This window comes from Pseudochaenichthys georgianus, chromosome 8 (assembly GCF_902827115.2).
Source record: "Pseudochaenichthys georgianus chromosome 8, fPseGeo1.2, whole genome shotgun sequence".
NCBI classification, from domain to species: Eukaryota; Metazoa; Chordata; class Actinopteri; order Perciformes; family Channichthyidae; genus Pseudochaenichthys; species Pseudochaenichthys georgianus.
In genome coordinates this window covers 30,552,426-30,569,177 of record NC_047510.2, presented here as the reverse complement: position 1 = coordinate 30,569,177, position 16,752 = coordinate 30,552,426, and the positions used below count along the sequence as shown (strand labels likewise).

Sequence of the window (16,752 nt, the reverse complement as noted above, 5' to 3'; positions counted from 1 at the left end):
TTAAAACAACCAAGTACCTAATGTACCCCGCATTACTATACAACCACAGCATACATACTAACACTATGTTGATATATTTAAACCCTCAGAGTTAATAATACTATAATTTAAAGCCAGATCATGTGGCTGACGCAGACTTCGGATCAGACAAACCCACTGATTGGCCCAGCCTCAGGAATATCTGCATACATGATTCACGACAGAGGAAATAGAGCTCAGAGTGGCTGCTGTGTGTGTGTGTGAAGAGCTCGTTGTGGACTGATGTCGCTGCTTTGTGTGCAGAGGGCCATTCTTCAGACAGGGGGCGGGAGAGAGACTCTTGGAGAGCTGCTCTTCCCCTCAGCTCCACCACAGCGCTGCGTAATCAGGCGGCTCCAGCAGGCTGAGGCGCTCCGAGACACACACTGCGTTTCTTATTGATAAGACTTCTTGGAAGAAGAGCACCGCAAACTACCGTGCTCACAATTCTGATCTGCACTTTTGGACACATCACGGTTACAAAAAGACCCTCACTTTTGGAAAGAAAGACGTCAGTTGGATATATTGTATTTTTTTTAAACTGGGCATTCTTGGATTAATTGATACTTTCTTAAGGACTGCTTTCTAGGCGAAGTTTGTGACTTGGTAATGTTTGAGTAAATTAGTTGCGACTTGTGTGCAAGGTGGACTAAAAGAGAAAGACTGAAGAACACTGACTAAAACTTGGAAGGTTATTATTCATCAGTACTTTGGAGCTTCTTCGTCTTCTCTCATCTTCTTCTTCGGATATTTTCTTCTGAAGAGACAACAGTGGTGCGGACGGACCGTTTACGCGCACGCGGTTCCGCAGGGCGAGCCGCTGTCCCTCCGCGCGCAGTGCTGAGGGGTCCCTCGCGCTTCCATAAATGCCCGGTCCGTCAAAGTGGCTCGAGGCTGGGCAGCAAGATGAGCTCGTGGGTACAGCTGCTGCTCGCGCTGCTGGCGACGTGTCTGCGGTTTGGCGCAGCCGAGGTGAGTTTGCGTCAAAATTGTCGATGTTTTAGAGACGATTCAAGATTTTCAACATTTCAATAACTTTATTGTCAGTGTTAAGGCATAAGGACATATCCTTTGTGCTGGTCCCGTAGGTGCAACATAGAATACGATAACAATTAAAACTCAAAGAAATGAAACGACCATTAAAAGCTAGCAATAGATAGTAGTGTTTTTTTATCATAACACATAGAGATAGAGATAGAGATCAAAGCAAAACATACTTTATTGAGAATTGAGCACTGAAGGAAGTATTTATATTATTTTAAGTTAAAGTGCTAATACCGCAGTGTTATAACATTCTCTGTCACAGGTAAAAGTCATGCATTTTAAAGTTTACTTGAGTAAAAGTAAGTGTAATAAGCTAAATGTACTCAATAAACGTAGGCCTACTAAATGCAGAACATTCTAAAAAAAACATCGGCTAGATTAATCGACCAAGCTAGCTTATTTTATAACAAAACATATTATTAGTATAACTTTTTTTAGTGCAGAAATCTTCATTTGTAAAGTTACTAACGTTAGCTGTAAAATGAATACGTAGTTAAGTACAAAATCCCATATTTCTCTTTGTATCGTAGTAGTAGAAGTATAAAGTAACAGTAATAAATTACAATTACTTCAGTAAATGTTTGTTAGATTCAAACAATGAAAATGCAGCGCAAGCTATGACAGGAAATAGCCTAGCTTTAAAGTATGCTAGCTAAAAGAAACGTAGCCTTGGCTACTTACAGTAAGCTACCTTTTCACTAAATTCGTACACATGACTTTAAATGAAGGGTTTTCACTTGTATCACTTCTATTCTATTCTATTGTATTTCTCTTATTGAGCTAAATTATGAGTAACATCATCAAGACTACAACGAACAATATATTCATATCAAGTAGATTTTTCTTTATTTTTTAGAATTTAGTGCACCTGCTTTAGCTTTATAATAAAACCTGTCTTTCCCTTATTGCTTGTGCGTTGGTTGGGATCCTCCCCGCGGAAAATAACTGTTATTCCTCCCATTAACTGGTATAATGAATGAATGGATGGATGCCCAGGGGCACGCACGCACGCACACACACACACACACACACACACACACACACACACACACACACACACACACACACACACACACACACACACACACACACACACACACACACACACACACACACACACACACACACACACACACACACACACACACACACACACACACACACACACACACACACACACACACACACACACACACACACACGGCTGCCATGAGAGGCTCTTGAGCAGCTGGATGCTCCACGGGGTAAAGTGGATGCTGCTCCAGATGTTGAGTGAGTTCAAAGGTCACCTATTATGTGACCCCCCCCCCCCTGTCTAAAGAGATTCTGAAAGTTTCAGGAACAAAGATTCTCTCTCTTTTTGATCCATTTCTATAAAAACCTGTCTGAAAATGAGCTGATCAGATTTTGGCCACTTTATGATGTCATAACGACTTTTTGGCTTGTGTAACCATTAGCCAATCAGCAACCAAGGTAACCCCCCCCTCCCCTTATCACCTGAATCTCCTCTAGAGCACCATTGAGTTCAATAACCAAATCTCTCTCAGAGGGGCGTGGGGAGGGGCTCCTTATTTTCATCTAAAGTAACAGACAGAGAATCAGCACTTTGGAAACAGGGCTGAAACAGAGGGGATTATGGGTAATGCTGCAATGACCTGTTTGGTGTATCAGCCAATCAGAGACAGGCTCTGTATATATCTGAGACCTGTAACATATTGATGAAACCAGTATCATAGAGGACCTTTAAAGTGAGCAGCGTCTTACTGTGACGTGATGCTGCAGAGACCACATGTCAGTCCCAGTGGACGACCATGGGAAACCACATGAGAGACTGTTGTTGACACTCGGGGTGAAATATGTCTTGGAGCCAAGATGAAATATGTGTCATGCATCAACACCATGTAAATCACCCGTGTTGCCAGACGTTGAGGGTCTAAAACACTTATCGATATTTAAGTGCAGAACGCAATGACAATGTTACCTGGAAATGCAATGGGGTTGTCTCCATTTAAGTGTCAGTATTTTTTAAGTGTTGTGTGACGAGGATGTTACCATGAATGTTTACTTGAGTTTCCACCTCCAGTGAACCACTTCTGCACACATCTGTCAGAGTAATGAACGGGCTGCGGTGAAATATGCACGCATGATCGATGGGTGAAGTCTGACCGTCTCCCGAGGTCAAACAGGAAGTCAAATCTTAACTCAGGGTCTCGTCTGGGTCAAGTGAGTCTTCAAGATGAATGGCATTTCCAACACGTTTGCCTCTGTTGCCGAAATGAAGGCTGTAGAAGTAGAAGTAGGTCCAGATGCACATTTTCATCAGATTATTATTTGTATTTCTTCTCTGTTTCCGACCCAGGAAGTCAATCTTCACGATGAACCACCGTGTCAGCCACTTGTGAAACGAATGGTGTCAAAACACACAGCTAACAAGTCCGTCAGGAAGTAGACCTTTAAACAAGTCAGAAAGAGTGTTTCATTCAGACAGCTGGTATCGGGAAGCGTGCATCCAGGTCTTCTGCTCATAATGGAAGCTTTTAATTAATGGAAAAACCATTCTTGCCGTCTTAACGTGCGCTTAATTATCCCCCCTTTCATTTACCCCACCTATACTATTAAGTGTACGCTTTTACCGTAGCCATGAAAGCTTAACATAAAGGTGGATTTCTGCTGGAACACAGCTATGATGGATGACTTGAGATCCCTGTCATCAGCTTGTCTTTGCCTTTTATAGCCTCTCGAGGCACCACATGTAAAAAGAAAGCTCACATTTGACAGGCCGGGCGTTTCGAAGGGAGAAAGTTAGCCTTTGAGGTACAAAAGCAGGAGTTCCCCAAGTCTCACTGGAGTCAGTCTGCAAGCTTCAATCACAAACCCGAACATTCAACTGTATAGATTTAAATGTGGACCACCAACGAGGAATCCAGACATTTAATTTACAGCACAAACATCATTCTCCTTGATTGCATTAGGCGCCTTTCCAGAGCGTACATCGTGACAAAGGAATTAATTATAGTCACATTTATTCAGACATTCCAGTTTTGCGCACGTGTCGGCGCAGTTTCAACGAGCACACGTGAAACTGCACACGTGTGCCGCAGCAAACTCGACCCCCTAATTATGAGCCATTAGACGCTCGTCTCCTGCTCCTGCCACTGCAGCCGGGACCTGGCAGTCCTCAGAGCGTCCGACACACCTCCAGGGGACGGGAGCCTGCTTGAGGTGATAAGGGCTGGATTACGTCCAAAAACGGGATCTTTTTGGACGATGTAAAAAGACAAAAAGTGCACGAGACAACAGGATGTGTCATGATTTTAAAAGAAGAGCGATATTGTACAACCATAATGGTTTTTTAACTGATTGACTGTAGGACTCCACAATTTATCGAAGTTTAGCAACATCATAACTATCATTGCTATAAGTGCAATATTGGGTAAACGCAAAACAAAAAATAATCACATATTATCGATTCATGTACTTTTTAATGCAACAATGGTAGCCTCTCAAATATAGAGATGTTTCCACTTTTATCTGTCTTAAATTCTGTGAAGTGAATTTCTTTAAGTTTTGGACGGACAACAAAAGACATCACCTTAAAGGTTGAGGAATCAGGATGTACATTTTTCACTATTTCCTTGCATTCTATCAGACCAAACGATTACCAGGTCAACACAGAAAATAATCCAAATGGACAACAATCATTATTTATAGGCAGCCCTGGTTTGATGCCTCCATAAACCCTCATTCGTTTACGCTCTTGTTTACCTACAGGTCCTATGGCATTCCTCCACAACCTACTATTTTACTATCTTGATATTATTATCTTCGTTTAAACATTGAGCTTTCTCGATGTGTGTTTACGCATTCTGTTTTGAATGTGTTGACATCTGTTTTGTTTATCAGAACCCAAAGTGTTTATTTAGTATTTCCTGCTTAGACACAAATCGCCATGGCAGCAGGCACCACCGTGAACAAAGGAACACATCCTATAATTAACATCAGACACAATTAGCCGAGCAGGCGGCTTTTGCTCCGTTTGGCGAGGGGAAGAAATCACGGTGATGACTCCTGAGGGGACGGACAGCTCAGACGTGTGAGCGTCATACAGCAGGCATTTCCCCGTGTATTATTCAGCGCTCTGAAAAGCCCGGTAACAATGGGGGAAAGTCAGCGGCGTACAGTAGAGGCAGGATGAGAATACATGTCCATGCATGGATGGCTGCTTCCTTTGGCTGAAACCTGCTTCCCATAGGGATTCATTATACTCCAGTCCTACACACTGCACCGGACCGGACCTACACTGTTACATTTCATTTACGACGTGTAGTCCTTTACATGTTGTATGGTTCCAAATTGCTGATGTATTTGTATTCTAAGACATTTTAAGGCACATTTTTGTATTTAGAGTAAGCCCCTTGAGATGGGTAATCTTGTTCTTGACGGGGTGGTACACAGAAAATAAACTATTAAAGAAACATTAAAGGTGGGGTAGGTAAGTTTGAGAAACCGGCTCGAGATCGCTAGAATTTGAAAATCGGAGAAAATCTGCCACTTCCTCACAGAGCCCCTCCTCCAACACACACGAACGCGCACATGACCAATGAGGGCACGAGATAAGTTTGTGCCCCGATGGAAGGCTGACAGGCAGGTAGGCCATCCAATCGATTGGTTGTACTTTTTACAGTATTACGGCTTCTACAGATGACATTTTTTTATGGATTTTTGTCAAAGCACTTAAGATATTCATTGCTATCGGGATGTTAAGAGCATTCCATGGAATATATATGTATCTCGAGCCGGTTTCTGAAACGTACCTACCCCACCTTTAAACTTACAGAAAAACCAAAAGACAATGTTGTTATAAGATTACAATCATGCTAGTTATCACTATTTTCTACATCACTAATCTGATGACATCTTCTTTTTTAACTTTTTGAAATACAATTTAAAGCCAGTAGTAGTAGCCACAGACAGATGTTCATTCATGTAATTTTAAACATGCATATTTGTCCTAAAATAGGAGATGAAATTAGCTTAACAAACCAGAGGATGTCTAAGGTAACATTTAGAAGGTAAATTATTCCAGTCCGAGTAGCCTTCAACATAAAAGCTTGTTTTCCTTATGCTAGTAATAAAGAAGAACAACTAGGCAGAGTGTCTCCTTAGAGAAGTTGAATCCTACAGTTTTAAGGAAGCGAGAAAGTGGATCCTTTGAAATCCAAACGTTCTTATAGTGGGAGAAGGCCAGTGTAATCTAACATATAATGTCAAATGATGAGAAAGAGGCTTTAAACACAAAGAAATACAAATGCTATCACACAGCATCAAGCAGGGAAAGATTAGAGATCAGATATGAGTTCACAGTGTGTCAGTTGGTCCTACAGTCTGTCCCCATTGGCTGCTTTGAGTCCATCTCCATTGGCTCCTTGTCTCCATGCGACAGCAAACGAAGCACGTCCACAGCATTTAAAGCAACGTGAGGAAGTTTCTCGACCCATGTCTGATCCTTGTCCATTTTAACCCGTCTTTTATTCATCCATTATCCCACTTTTCTTCTTCAGATGCACCTCCCTTCTCCGTCTCCTCTTCTCCATATCACTCCTTCCCCCACTTCCTGACTCCTTCCTGGCTCCTTTGACCCCTAAATGTTAGCAGATGACAAGACACAACGCCAATAGTCATTCACCCTGCTCTTAGTGACCATTGTGTGTCCGCTTTGGTTAATACCCCCTCCTGCCCATTAATGACTGGGGGGGTTAAACCCACACCCACTCCATGTGTCCCCATGTGGAGCTGTTGCTGCTTGGTGTGTGTGATGGACTCATTTGGTTGTGTTGCTTAGCACTAAGTGTTATCTTATCCTGGTGTTATTTACAACAAAGACAACTTGGAATTAATTGTCCTACTATTAAGTTTCCTGTTGTGACACAGCCTCATGTTGTTTATCGCTTCCATGCTATAAAAACTCCATAGTTTAGCAGGGATGACTCATGAATCAGCATTTTACATCTTCCGGCTAGCTTGTGTCAAAGTCAGAGTTTAAAAAAAAAATGTTAACTGTTTATTTTCATTTTCTTTTCTTTAGGACTTTTCCATTCAAATGACAAATAATACAATGGTACAACAGAATATGAAATAAAGTCAAAAATATAAATACAAATTAAGTTAAACGGTTACAAGTAAAAATTAGGAAATAAATAAGATAATTATAAAAAATAAATTAATAATAGTAAAGTAAATAAAAATAAGTTTTCTGAAACGTGTTTTTTGCCAGATGCCTGGAATACATTCTGCGGTTGATGCCAGTTTACGAGACTTTTGGGAAGTTTTGTCCGACGACCAAAAATATGTCAGTAAAGATCCCACTGTTGAAATAAACTAAGGCAAGTTTATTTATATAGCACTTTTCAACACAAGGCAATTCAAAGTGCTTTACAAAAAATGAAAGACATTAAGAAAATGGCATTTAAAATCAGTCATTAAAAAGAAAAGCTAATAAAAGAAACATTAAAAGAAAAAATACATGGATAAAAGTTACAGTGCAGTCTAAGATATGAATAGTTCAATTAAAAGCAGCGACAAAAAGAAAAGTCTTCAGCCTGGATTTAAAAGTCTAACAAAAACAGATGTTATGTTTGTATCAAAAGACCTGTCGATTTTCACACTGAGGTTTCTTCTAGAACAAATGCAACTTTGTTTTCATTTTGATCACCTCTAGTTCCTCAAGTCAAGCCCACACACACACACGCACACGCACGCGCGCACACACACACACACACACACACACACACACACACACACACACACACACACACACACACACACACACACACACACACACACACACACACACACACACACACACACACACACACACACACACACACACACACACACACACACACTCCCTCTTCCCTTTCCTCAGAGGAGTTGTTTGGAGAGCTCTGTGATGTGTGATGCAGGATGAATTCCGGGCGGGAAACACTCAAATAGATGTTCTTATTGTCTCGTGCACGGCTGGAAACTCAATGGCTGCGTCCTTATATCCCACACTCATGTTCCAGAGCGATATGTCTGATTTCTCTCTGCTGTGTTTCAGGGGGATCCTCTGCCTGCAGCCCTGGTGGAGCTGGTTAGAAACAGCCCCATCTCCTCCATCCAGGACCTCCAGCTGCTGCTGCTCTCTGACTCCGTAGGTAAAGACCAGCCACTTCTGATATTTCATCAACACCTCTGTGGAGACATTGGCTTAACTGCCTTTTTTCATTTATCTTTGAGTGTTGTATGTCTTTGATTAATGGACCTCGAGTCTCTTTAAATAAAACTGATGAATACATGAAGGCCAGGGATGCAACAACACACACAATCTGCTGATTTGTGATGTTATCATAAATGCCGGCATTAATATTCTGAGATTATATTCGAATTGCAGAAACTTGTAATCAAGTAAATAAAACATGAAATGTGCGAAGCAAAGCAATGATAACCTACAAATAAACATGGCAACAAGTTGTCACTTATACCATAATTGTGACGAGTAAACATCGCCAGTAATAAAACCAACTCCGACAAACAAGTGGAGTCACACGGAGCAGGAGAACACAACACATGCAATACACACTTAAGCTATATCCATGTCTTTATTTCTCCTTGTTACATGCTCATAAGCACCCTCACATGTGACGTTACCCCCCCCCCCACCTCTTTGTTCCCCCCTCTCCCCCTCCGCTCCACATGCCAGTTGTTCAGCTCCCGTTTTGTCTCCGTACATCCAGGGGGCGCTATAAGGCCTCAGACCACCATATGCGCCGCATGCCATAAACACCATTCATAAATCACTTGCTGTGTTTACACAAGTCATAGGCTGTGCTTGTTTATTGTTTTGTCTCAGATGAGGAGGACGGGACTTCTGCAGCGAACGGAGGCCACAGACTACCAAGGAGCCTCGGTAAGATAAGCCCCCCCCCTCCAAATCCTTATATCATTTAAAAGGCCTTTTTGTTGCACTAAATATGTCCATTTATTATCCTCACTGCTATAAGTTCTTTGGGTCAAACACAACCTCACGGTCTGGTCTTAAGGTTACATATGTGTGCATTCAAACCCATAAATAGTTTATTAGACGGTTGTCGTGGTGATGTGGAGAATTCCTGATTTTCCTCATGACATGTAAAGTACTCCATCCTCATTAGTAAAGGACTGCCCTTCCTGGGAGGTGATTGATGTGACAGGTGTGGCTTTAGTGACTCGGTCAAATCCTCCCCATTAACCTTTTTGATGAAACAGATGTCTGAATAATGAACACCGGTCTCCGTGCCTTTGTTGGCTTCCCTCCTGCACGAGGAGATACTCATACCCTACGTCAATCATCATGTCGAATATGTTTCATATCTTATCTGTGGACGTCAAACAGCTGCAGGAAAACGTCCTCATGTCTGATATGAGGAAGCTGTAGCTGTCTACTCATGTTATCATCCCACTGCTAGAAACCGGCTTAAAGAGACGCAAAGTCAACACAAAGAGTCGCACAACAACTGAAAAAAGACACAAACGACCACTAAGAGACTCAACATGACTATAAAGAGAACAAAGCAGCCGCAAAGTGCACAAAAACATCCAAAAAGAGATGTAAAAAAAGTAAATCGGAGAAATTACAAAGAATGTATGCAAGGTGACGAAAAAACTAAATTCCAACAGAAAGACAGAAAACAACCACAAAGAGATTCAACGTGCCTCACACACATGCACAATGAGTGGAAACCATTGGTCCACATTTCTTCCTCGCTCACACTCATCTCTCGTCCCTCAGACGCCCAGCCGGCGCAGCAGGCTCTGTGTAAAGTTCGGACAGAAGTGGTGGAGGTCACCCGAGCGATGTTGGACCGCAGCAACGCCAACTTCCTGTTATGGCCGCCCTGCGTGGAGGTGCAGCGCTGCTCCGGCTGCTGCAACACCAAGAGCATGCACTGCGTCCCCGTGGCAACGCACACCAGACGCCTGCAGGTACACAGCCACACAGGACACAAATATCCAAACATTTAAAAGATGATATGGTGGAAAGACCGTTATCCCCTCTGGCTGCCATCTTATTACTCAAATCGGGCACCCGACACTTTTTGTTTTACGCTGCGATGGACAGTCTTGCACTAATGTACATTCTCAAAGATATTGAATTGACTGTTATTTTGTATATATTGATTGTTGTGCTTTTATTCAGGTCTTAATGTGTGCATATGTATACATGTGTCTATTGATTGTGTAGGTATATACATATTTGCATACATATTTTAAATATCTTTGTTTTTGGGATTGTGAGAGGGTATTTCGATCTCTCTGTCTGTACACACAAACTGAAAGATTGACAATAAAGTAGACTTTGATTATCTTCCTCTCTAGGTCATGAAGATTGAGTATGTCAACAAAAGGCCAACTTACGCGAAAGCCGTGGTGTCGGTGGTGGATCACGTAGAGTGCCGATGCCAACAGGCTCCACGTCTCCCTCCGCCAAAGAAAAAATCCTCTCGCAGACAACACAACCACCAGCACCAAAACCAGACACTCAGCCAAGGACACGCACAGGTATATTGTATTTGTGTACTGGATGTACTGCTTTAAATCATGACTGAATATTAGGCTGGAGTGGAACACAAAGTAATACGGGTGTGACCACAAGAAAAGAGCCTTCTTCTGCTCAGAGTATCCAACACACCTCAATACACAACTGCAACTCTAAGCACTTTCATAAGTAATCTGGACAAGGAATGTATACAAATGTATGCATGGACCAACTTATGACCTTGTAGACATCGTAACTATTGCTCAATACTTCTTGGACCCTCACAATCAAAGTAATTGTTCCTTTGTGGATAACCTTTTCTATTGCAAACCTAACAGAAGATATTTTACATAACAAATACATTCTTACAAAACCAGCATGTATATAATCTATCCTTCTATCTATCTATCTATCTATCTATCTATCTATCTATCTATCTATCTATCTATCTATCTATCTGTCTGTCTGTCTGTCTGTCTATCTATCTATCTATCTATCTATCTATCTATCTATCTATCTATCTATCTATCTGTCTGTCTGTCTGTCTGTCTGTCTGTCTGTCTGTCTGTCTGTCTGTCTGTCTGTCTGTCTGTCTGTCTGTCTGTCTGTCTGTCTATCTATCTATCTATCTATCTATCTATCTATCTATCTATCTATCTGTCTGTCTGTCTGTCTGTCTGTCTGTCTGTCTGTCTGTCTGTCTGTCTATCTATCTATCTATCTATCTATCTATCTATCTATCTATCTATCTATCTATCTATCTATCTATCTATCTATCTATCTATCTATCTATCTATCTATCTATCTATCCATCTATCCATCTATCCATCTGTCTATCTGTCTATCTATCTATCTATCTATCTATCTGTCTATCTACTCATTAACACCCTTTTTTGTGACTAGTCATTTGAATGCATTTAGATAAGATAGTATACAGTAGGATTTTGGTTGGGCATCAACGGACCAAACTGGAACATTTGAATTTAATTGTGTTTCCTTTCATCGTCCAAGGTCAAGGTGCACTCCAAGGATGACCTCCATCAGTGGGACGAGCTGAAGCAGACCCAGAGGGCCCACCTGGAGGACCTGCTGGAGCAGCACTGGAGCCCCAGGGGAGACACCTTCACCGAGCCTGGGGAGGGGTACGGCCTGGCTGGGGAGGAGGCACCTCGCTCTGGAGAGGCTCTGCTTTTCGCTCCACACTGGACACATAACTCCACCAGGCTGCATGGGACCAAAGACCAGACGGAGACCATGGAGAGGAAGACCGCTGGGGTCTCGGATGGCAACAAGACAATGGATAATGTTGGCGTTGAGGAGAAGAACGAGTTGGTAGAAGGTGGGGAGGGGTTGCTGCGAAACAGTACCGAAGGGAATCAGGAAAACAGGAACCCATTACGGCGAGACGACCCTCTGTCCAAGACCCAGACGGGTGGTTCCTCTCACGCCGTTACTCACAACCCAGAAGCCAAATTCAATCCCACTGAGGCGCCGAACGAGAGAGTTTGGACCCGCTTCAGACCGACCAAAGAGCCGAATCCAGATCCTCGAGAACTGGCGAGACGGAGAGACAATGACACTCCCGAGGAGGCGCAGACATTACAGATTGAGGAGGAGAGGCTGCAGCAGGAGAGGAAGGAGCTGCTGCTTCTCCACAAGAGGCTGGACCAAGAGAAGGAGATCCTGAGGCAGCAGCAGGTGACACGTGAAGAGGAGGAGAGGCAGAAAGAAAAGGATCTGCAGCATCACCTGCATGGCAAACCTCATCACCACCTGCATCCAACAACACAGACACCAGGTGAGAGATGCTGTTGATACCGGGGGGTCATCGAAACCAACGTATCGAGTAAAATGAAGTACTTAAAGACAACTAAATGGTTTCTCTGTTGCTTCGGTAACGACTGTACGTTTTTATTACGGGAACTTTCCCAATAAAATAGATCCGAAAGAGAAAAACGTATATTTGTTGTGTTTTAAAAATGCTATGCTAATGCTATTTTCACAGCAACAACAACAACATCTACGACTACCACGAGGTCTCCATCGGCTCCAACGGGCCCCAGACCCCCCGCCCGGCCACGGAAAAGGATGAGGAAGAATCGCAAAAGAATCAGCAAGAAAGCTATGAGAGCTATGCTAATGTAGAGCTGAGAAGAAAGCCAGGTGAGTTCACCGAACAGTCAAATGAAAAAGGGAAAGGTTAGCGAATGTAATGATGATCCAAAATGTTTTCTATTTCCTGTTCAAAGTATGTTTACTGATGTCTCCTCTCTAGGGACACAAGGTGAACTTGGTGTACTTCGTGGATCCAGAGGTGAAGCGCAGTGACTTCCTTCATATCAATATTTATTCACTTGTCAGTAACCTGCTCGTCCCGCTCCTCCGTAACACTACTAATGACTGTCTGGTGAACCTGTGACGACACGCGTGTGGAGTCAGACGAGGGTGAGAAGAAAAAGGAATATAAATAAAGACTTGGCGGCTAGCCTCTACGATGACAGTCGCCGGTAGGAAGTAACACACGGCACCCGAAGACTGAGAAAAAGCGGGGGACTGAAACTGCATCGCTGTAGAGCTGAGGACAAAAGTGCAATCTCGAAACTCTTCTGCAAAGCGTGTTTTGATATCAACCGAGAGAAGCATGTTGACAGAGTCGCTACGGGGTTCAAAGGACAAAGTGTGTTACACTTCTTTTTGATTACACAATCAGGACGGACAACAATGTGCATTCGGTGGAAGAATGGACATATAAACGGACTTTTGTGTCATTGAGGAGTTTTCGATAATAGAGACAATCATCAATAGATCGTAAAAACAAGCGACTGAATTGAGCAGTATTTCCTTTTTGATAGATCGTGGGAACAGAGAGCTGTGTAAATGTACCGTCAGAAGCATATCATTGTCTAGCTCCGTGAAACAGCGATGGTCTCTCTCGTCTAACCATATTATGTTTAACACACTGGAATGACACTGAAGCGATTAGAGGACAGAAACATCAAATGTTGCATTTTTTAAATCTCGTCCCAGGTGAAGAAAAAGGTGCTATCTGAACACGAGGTGTGACCTGACGCTGTGCTATGTTTCTTATTTATTTATCTCTGCCATTACTGTGGATTAACTTTTTTTATACTTTAAAGACTGCAAGATGAGATATGTTACTATGCTTTGTGATGACTAGGTGGTTCTAACGGGATCATGCAGGGTTTCACTTCTATTTCAGTGTTTGCATCTCGAAACCTGTTTGTTCCTCTATTCGATAAATACCTGTGACCCTCCCAATGAAACAATCACATTCCTTTACAACTCTCAAAAGGGAAACACCTACGGAACATTTCCCCTCAAGCGCCCGCCCTGTATTTGCTTGAATACCGTACTTTTCGGACTATAAGCCGCGACTTTTTCCCCCATTTTTTTTGGACAGCTAACGGCCACTAGGGAACCTCCTACATCTATGGATTTTACAGGTAAAATTAACCACCTTTAACTCTACGGGCTCTAGGACCGGTCCGCGCCCGCCACCTCTAAGCGGCGGGCTCTCCAGCAGGAAAAGCTGGAGGCCGGAAAAGAGTGAGACAGGTAGCGCGCCAAAGTAAAAGTGGAACCGAGAGACAGAACGAGAGCAAGACAGACGGACAATTTAGCTGCTGCGGCTTATATGCAGGTGCGCTTTATAGTCCGAAAAGTACGATAATCTAAATCACATCATTTTTTACATTTGAATTACAGAAAACTAAAAGAGACAACACAAGTAAATGAGAAGTCCCTTATTTGGAAAGCAAAAAGCCAAACATTGCCAATGTAGATATTCTTTGTGTCTCCTTTCTAATTCCATCAGTAACAACCAGTAACTCTGGTGGTGCCACACATCTTAAGTTATTGAAAAACATGGCTTGTACATTCTTCATGCCAACTTACAACTGTTACTGATTGTGTTTTATTATAAGATATGATGTAAAAAATGGAATGTTTGTGATAACTTTCCCCTAATGCTATTTTATATGGATATAAGAAGCTAATGTGCTTGAATCTACTTGTGTTTTTATTCCTTTTTCCCAGTTTACCTTAGCTTCGGAAAGGACAAATGTGCAACATGCTACTCAGTCAACAAGACAACAAGAAAACAATAAAGCAAAACTGATTCCAACCATACTAACTTGTCAATTCACATTTTGCTGAAAACCCTATGAATAACTTCATCACTTGTCTAGAGGTCTGATTCACAAAATACAGTACATTGTTAAGGATTATTGCACCTCAAACCCAGCATATTTTATTGTTCAATTGCAACTCGTCATGTAGCACAAGAGAACCAAGACGCTATTTTCTTAGCAGCTCAGTTATGGGCCAATCTGTCCTATGCAGATGCTTTTAAAAGTACTTACTTTCTTTGTTCTTAATAGCCGCAAAAGCAGCGCAATTTTTTGTGAGTTCTCCCTCAAAGTCTGCTATGCTAGATTCTACTTAGAAAAACATTAGGGCCTTGTAGTAAATTCTAATGTCGGCATGCTAACAAGCTGACGCTAAGCAGGTGTTATTTTTCTATCATGTTTAGCATCTTAATTTTGCCTCTGAGCATACTAACGTTTGCTTATAAGTCGGCCACTAAACACAAAATAGCTGAGTCTGATGGGAGTGTCATTAGTTTCGCAGACAAATTCAAATGTAAACCTGGTGATTTAGTAAGTAAAGGGATTACAAAAGTGATCAAGATGAATACATTTTTGTTTAATTTCATGGAAAATCATCCAATAGTTTTGAGGTAAAGTCAAGGGGTCACCAACGTCATTAGGATTTACTCTGCAAACATCTTGGATGTCTGTGCCAAATTTCACTTTACTCAATAGCTGAGAGGCGACAGGTCATTAGGGGCAGGTGGGGCACAGCCCCACCTAGTGTCAGCAGAAAGTATTAAAATAATGATTACAACAAAATGCAAAAAATAAATTAAAAAAAATATAAAATATATTTTAAGATCATGTTTAATCATCTGATTCGTCTCATTGCTGTTTTAGTCTGTGTTCTTCTCATTAGTGTCTACAGTGTGTGCATATTGAGCTGTTTAGAGCCATGTGGGACAAAACCCAATCATGCCCCTCCCTCTGACTGTCTAAGTGAACGGTGACTGCAAAAACTACACTGCGCATGCTCAGAGTATTTTCCTATTTAGTAGGCTTGTTTGAGACACATTGCGGCTCGCCTCGAAAGTAGACGAGAGTAGCCGATCGCAGCCGGGGGAGGTGTCAAAAAGCTCGCCTGAAGTCGGACAGCTCCGAGTCGGCTTCTTCTTCTTCATCTTCTTCTTCGCATTCTGCTTCTTCTTCTCTCGGTTTTTTGGCGGATTGCAAACAACTTTAAGGTGCATACCGCCAACTCCGGAGTCGGCTTGACTCGGTTTGCATTTATAAAGAATGCACACATGTGTTTAATCGTTAATGTCAGATATGTACTAAGTAAATACATTTGTTCCTGCTCAAGATTAGATTCAACTTTATTGTTATTGCACAGATTACAGGTACTGAGACAACGAAATGCAGTTTAGCTTCTAACCAGGTGCAACAAGCAGTAAAGTTAAAAGTAATGTACACAATCTACAGAATAAAATATAGAATGAATTGAATGATGAATAAACAGTGAGGGGTATGAATACACTAGATATCAGCCTGTGAGCAGTATGAACAGTGTGTATGAATATGCTAAGATATATAAAGTATGAAAACGGTAAGCAGTATAGTATAAAATATATAGATATTAATTTCATGATGATAAACATTGTGGAACAATGATGAAAAATGGGAATGGATGTGGCGACGTAAAACAACAACACACTTTTGCCAGCCAATTGGAGAATTTCATCAGCAGCACGTGGTAAACACCACCAATAAGCGCTCAGCTCGAGATACCAGCGAGCCGTTTCCCATCAAGCATTTCGCTTCCGCAGCTCGTGGAGAGCAAGTGCGCCAACTCGCCTCGCCTCGCTCTCAAGGCTGCGGGCGTCTTTGTCCCGCGAGATTTCAAAGTCTCATGTGGGCGAGCCTCCAGAGCAAGTCGGACAAAATGACTAACCATCATGCAACGCACGAGCAAGACGTTGATCGCAACTGCGCAGGTCTGCGCAGGTCTTGCTTGTCTCAAAC

The 16,752-nt window shown here is 42.2% G+C and overlaps 1 protein-coding gene across 1 annotated transcript; it reads left to right on the top strand.

The window, feature by feature from the left end:
* The first annotated feature begins 245 nt into the window (after positions 1 to 245).
* Positions 246 to 14,767, top strand: pdgfbb (platelet-derived growth factor beta polypeptide b). The gene is made up of 8 exons (XM_034090042.2): positions 246 to 990; positions 8,162 to 8,258; positions 8,954 to 9,010; positions 9,872 to 10,065; positions 10,459 to 10,641; positions 11,630 to 12,416; positions 12,624 to 12,781; positions 12,894 to 14,767. Exons 1-7 carry the CDS (start codon positions 925 to 927, stop codon positions 12,761 to 12,763), a joined length of 1,524 nt encoding a protein of 507 aa, XP_033945933.1. The 5' UTR covers positions 246 to 924; the 3' UTR covers positions 12,764 to 12,781; positions 12,894 to 14,767.
* Positions 14,768 to 16,752: the final 1,985 nt, after the last annotated feature.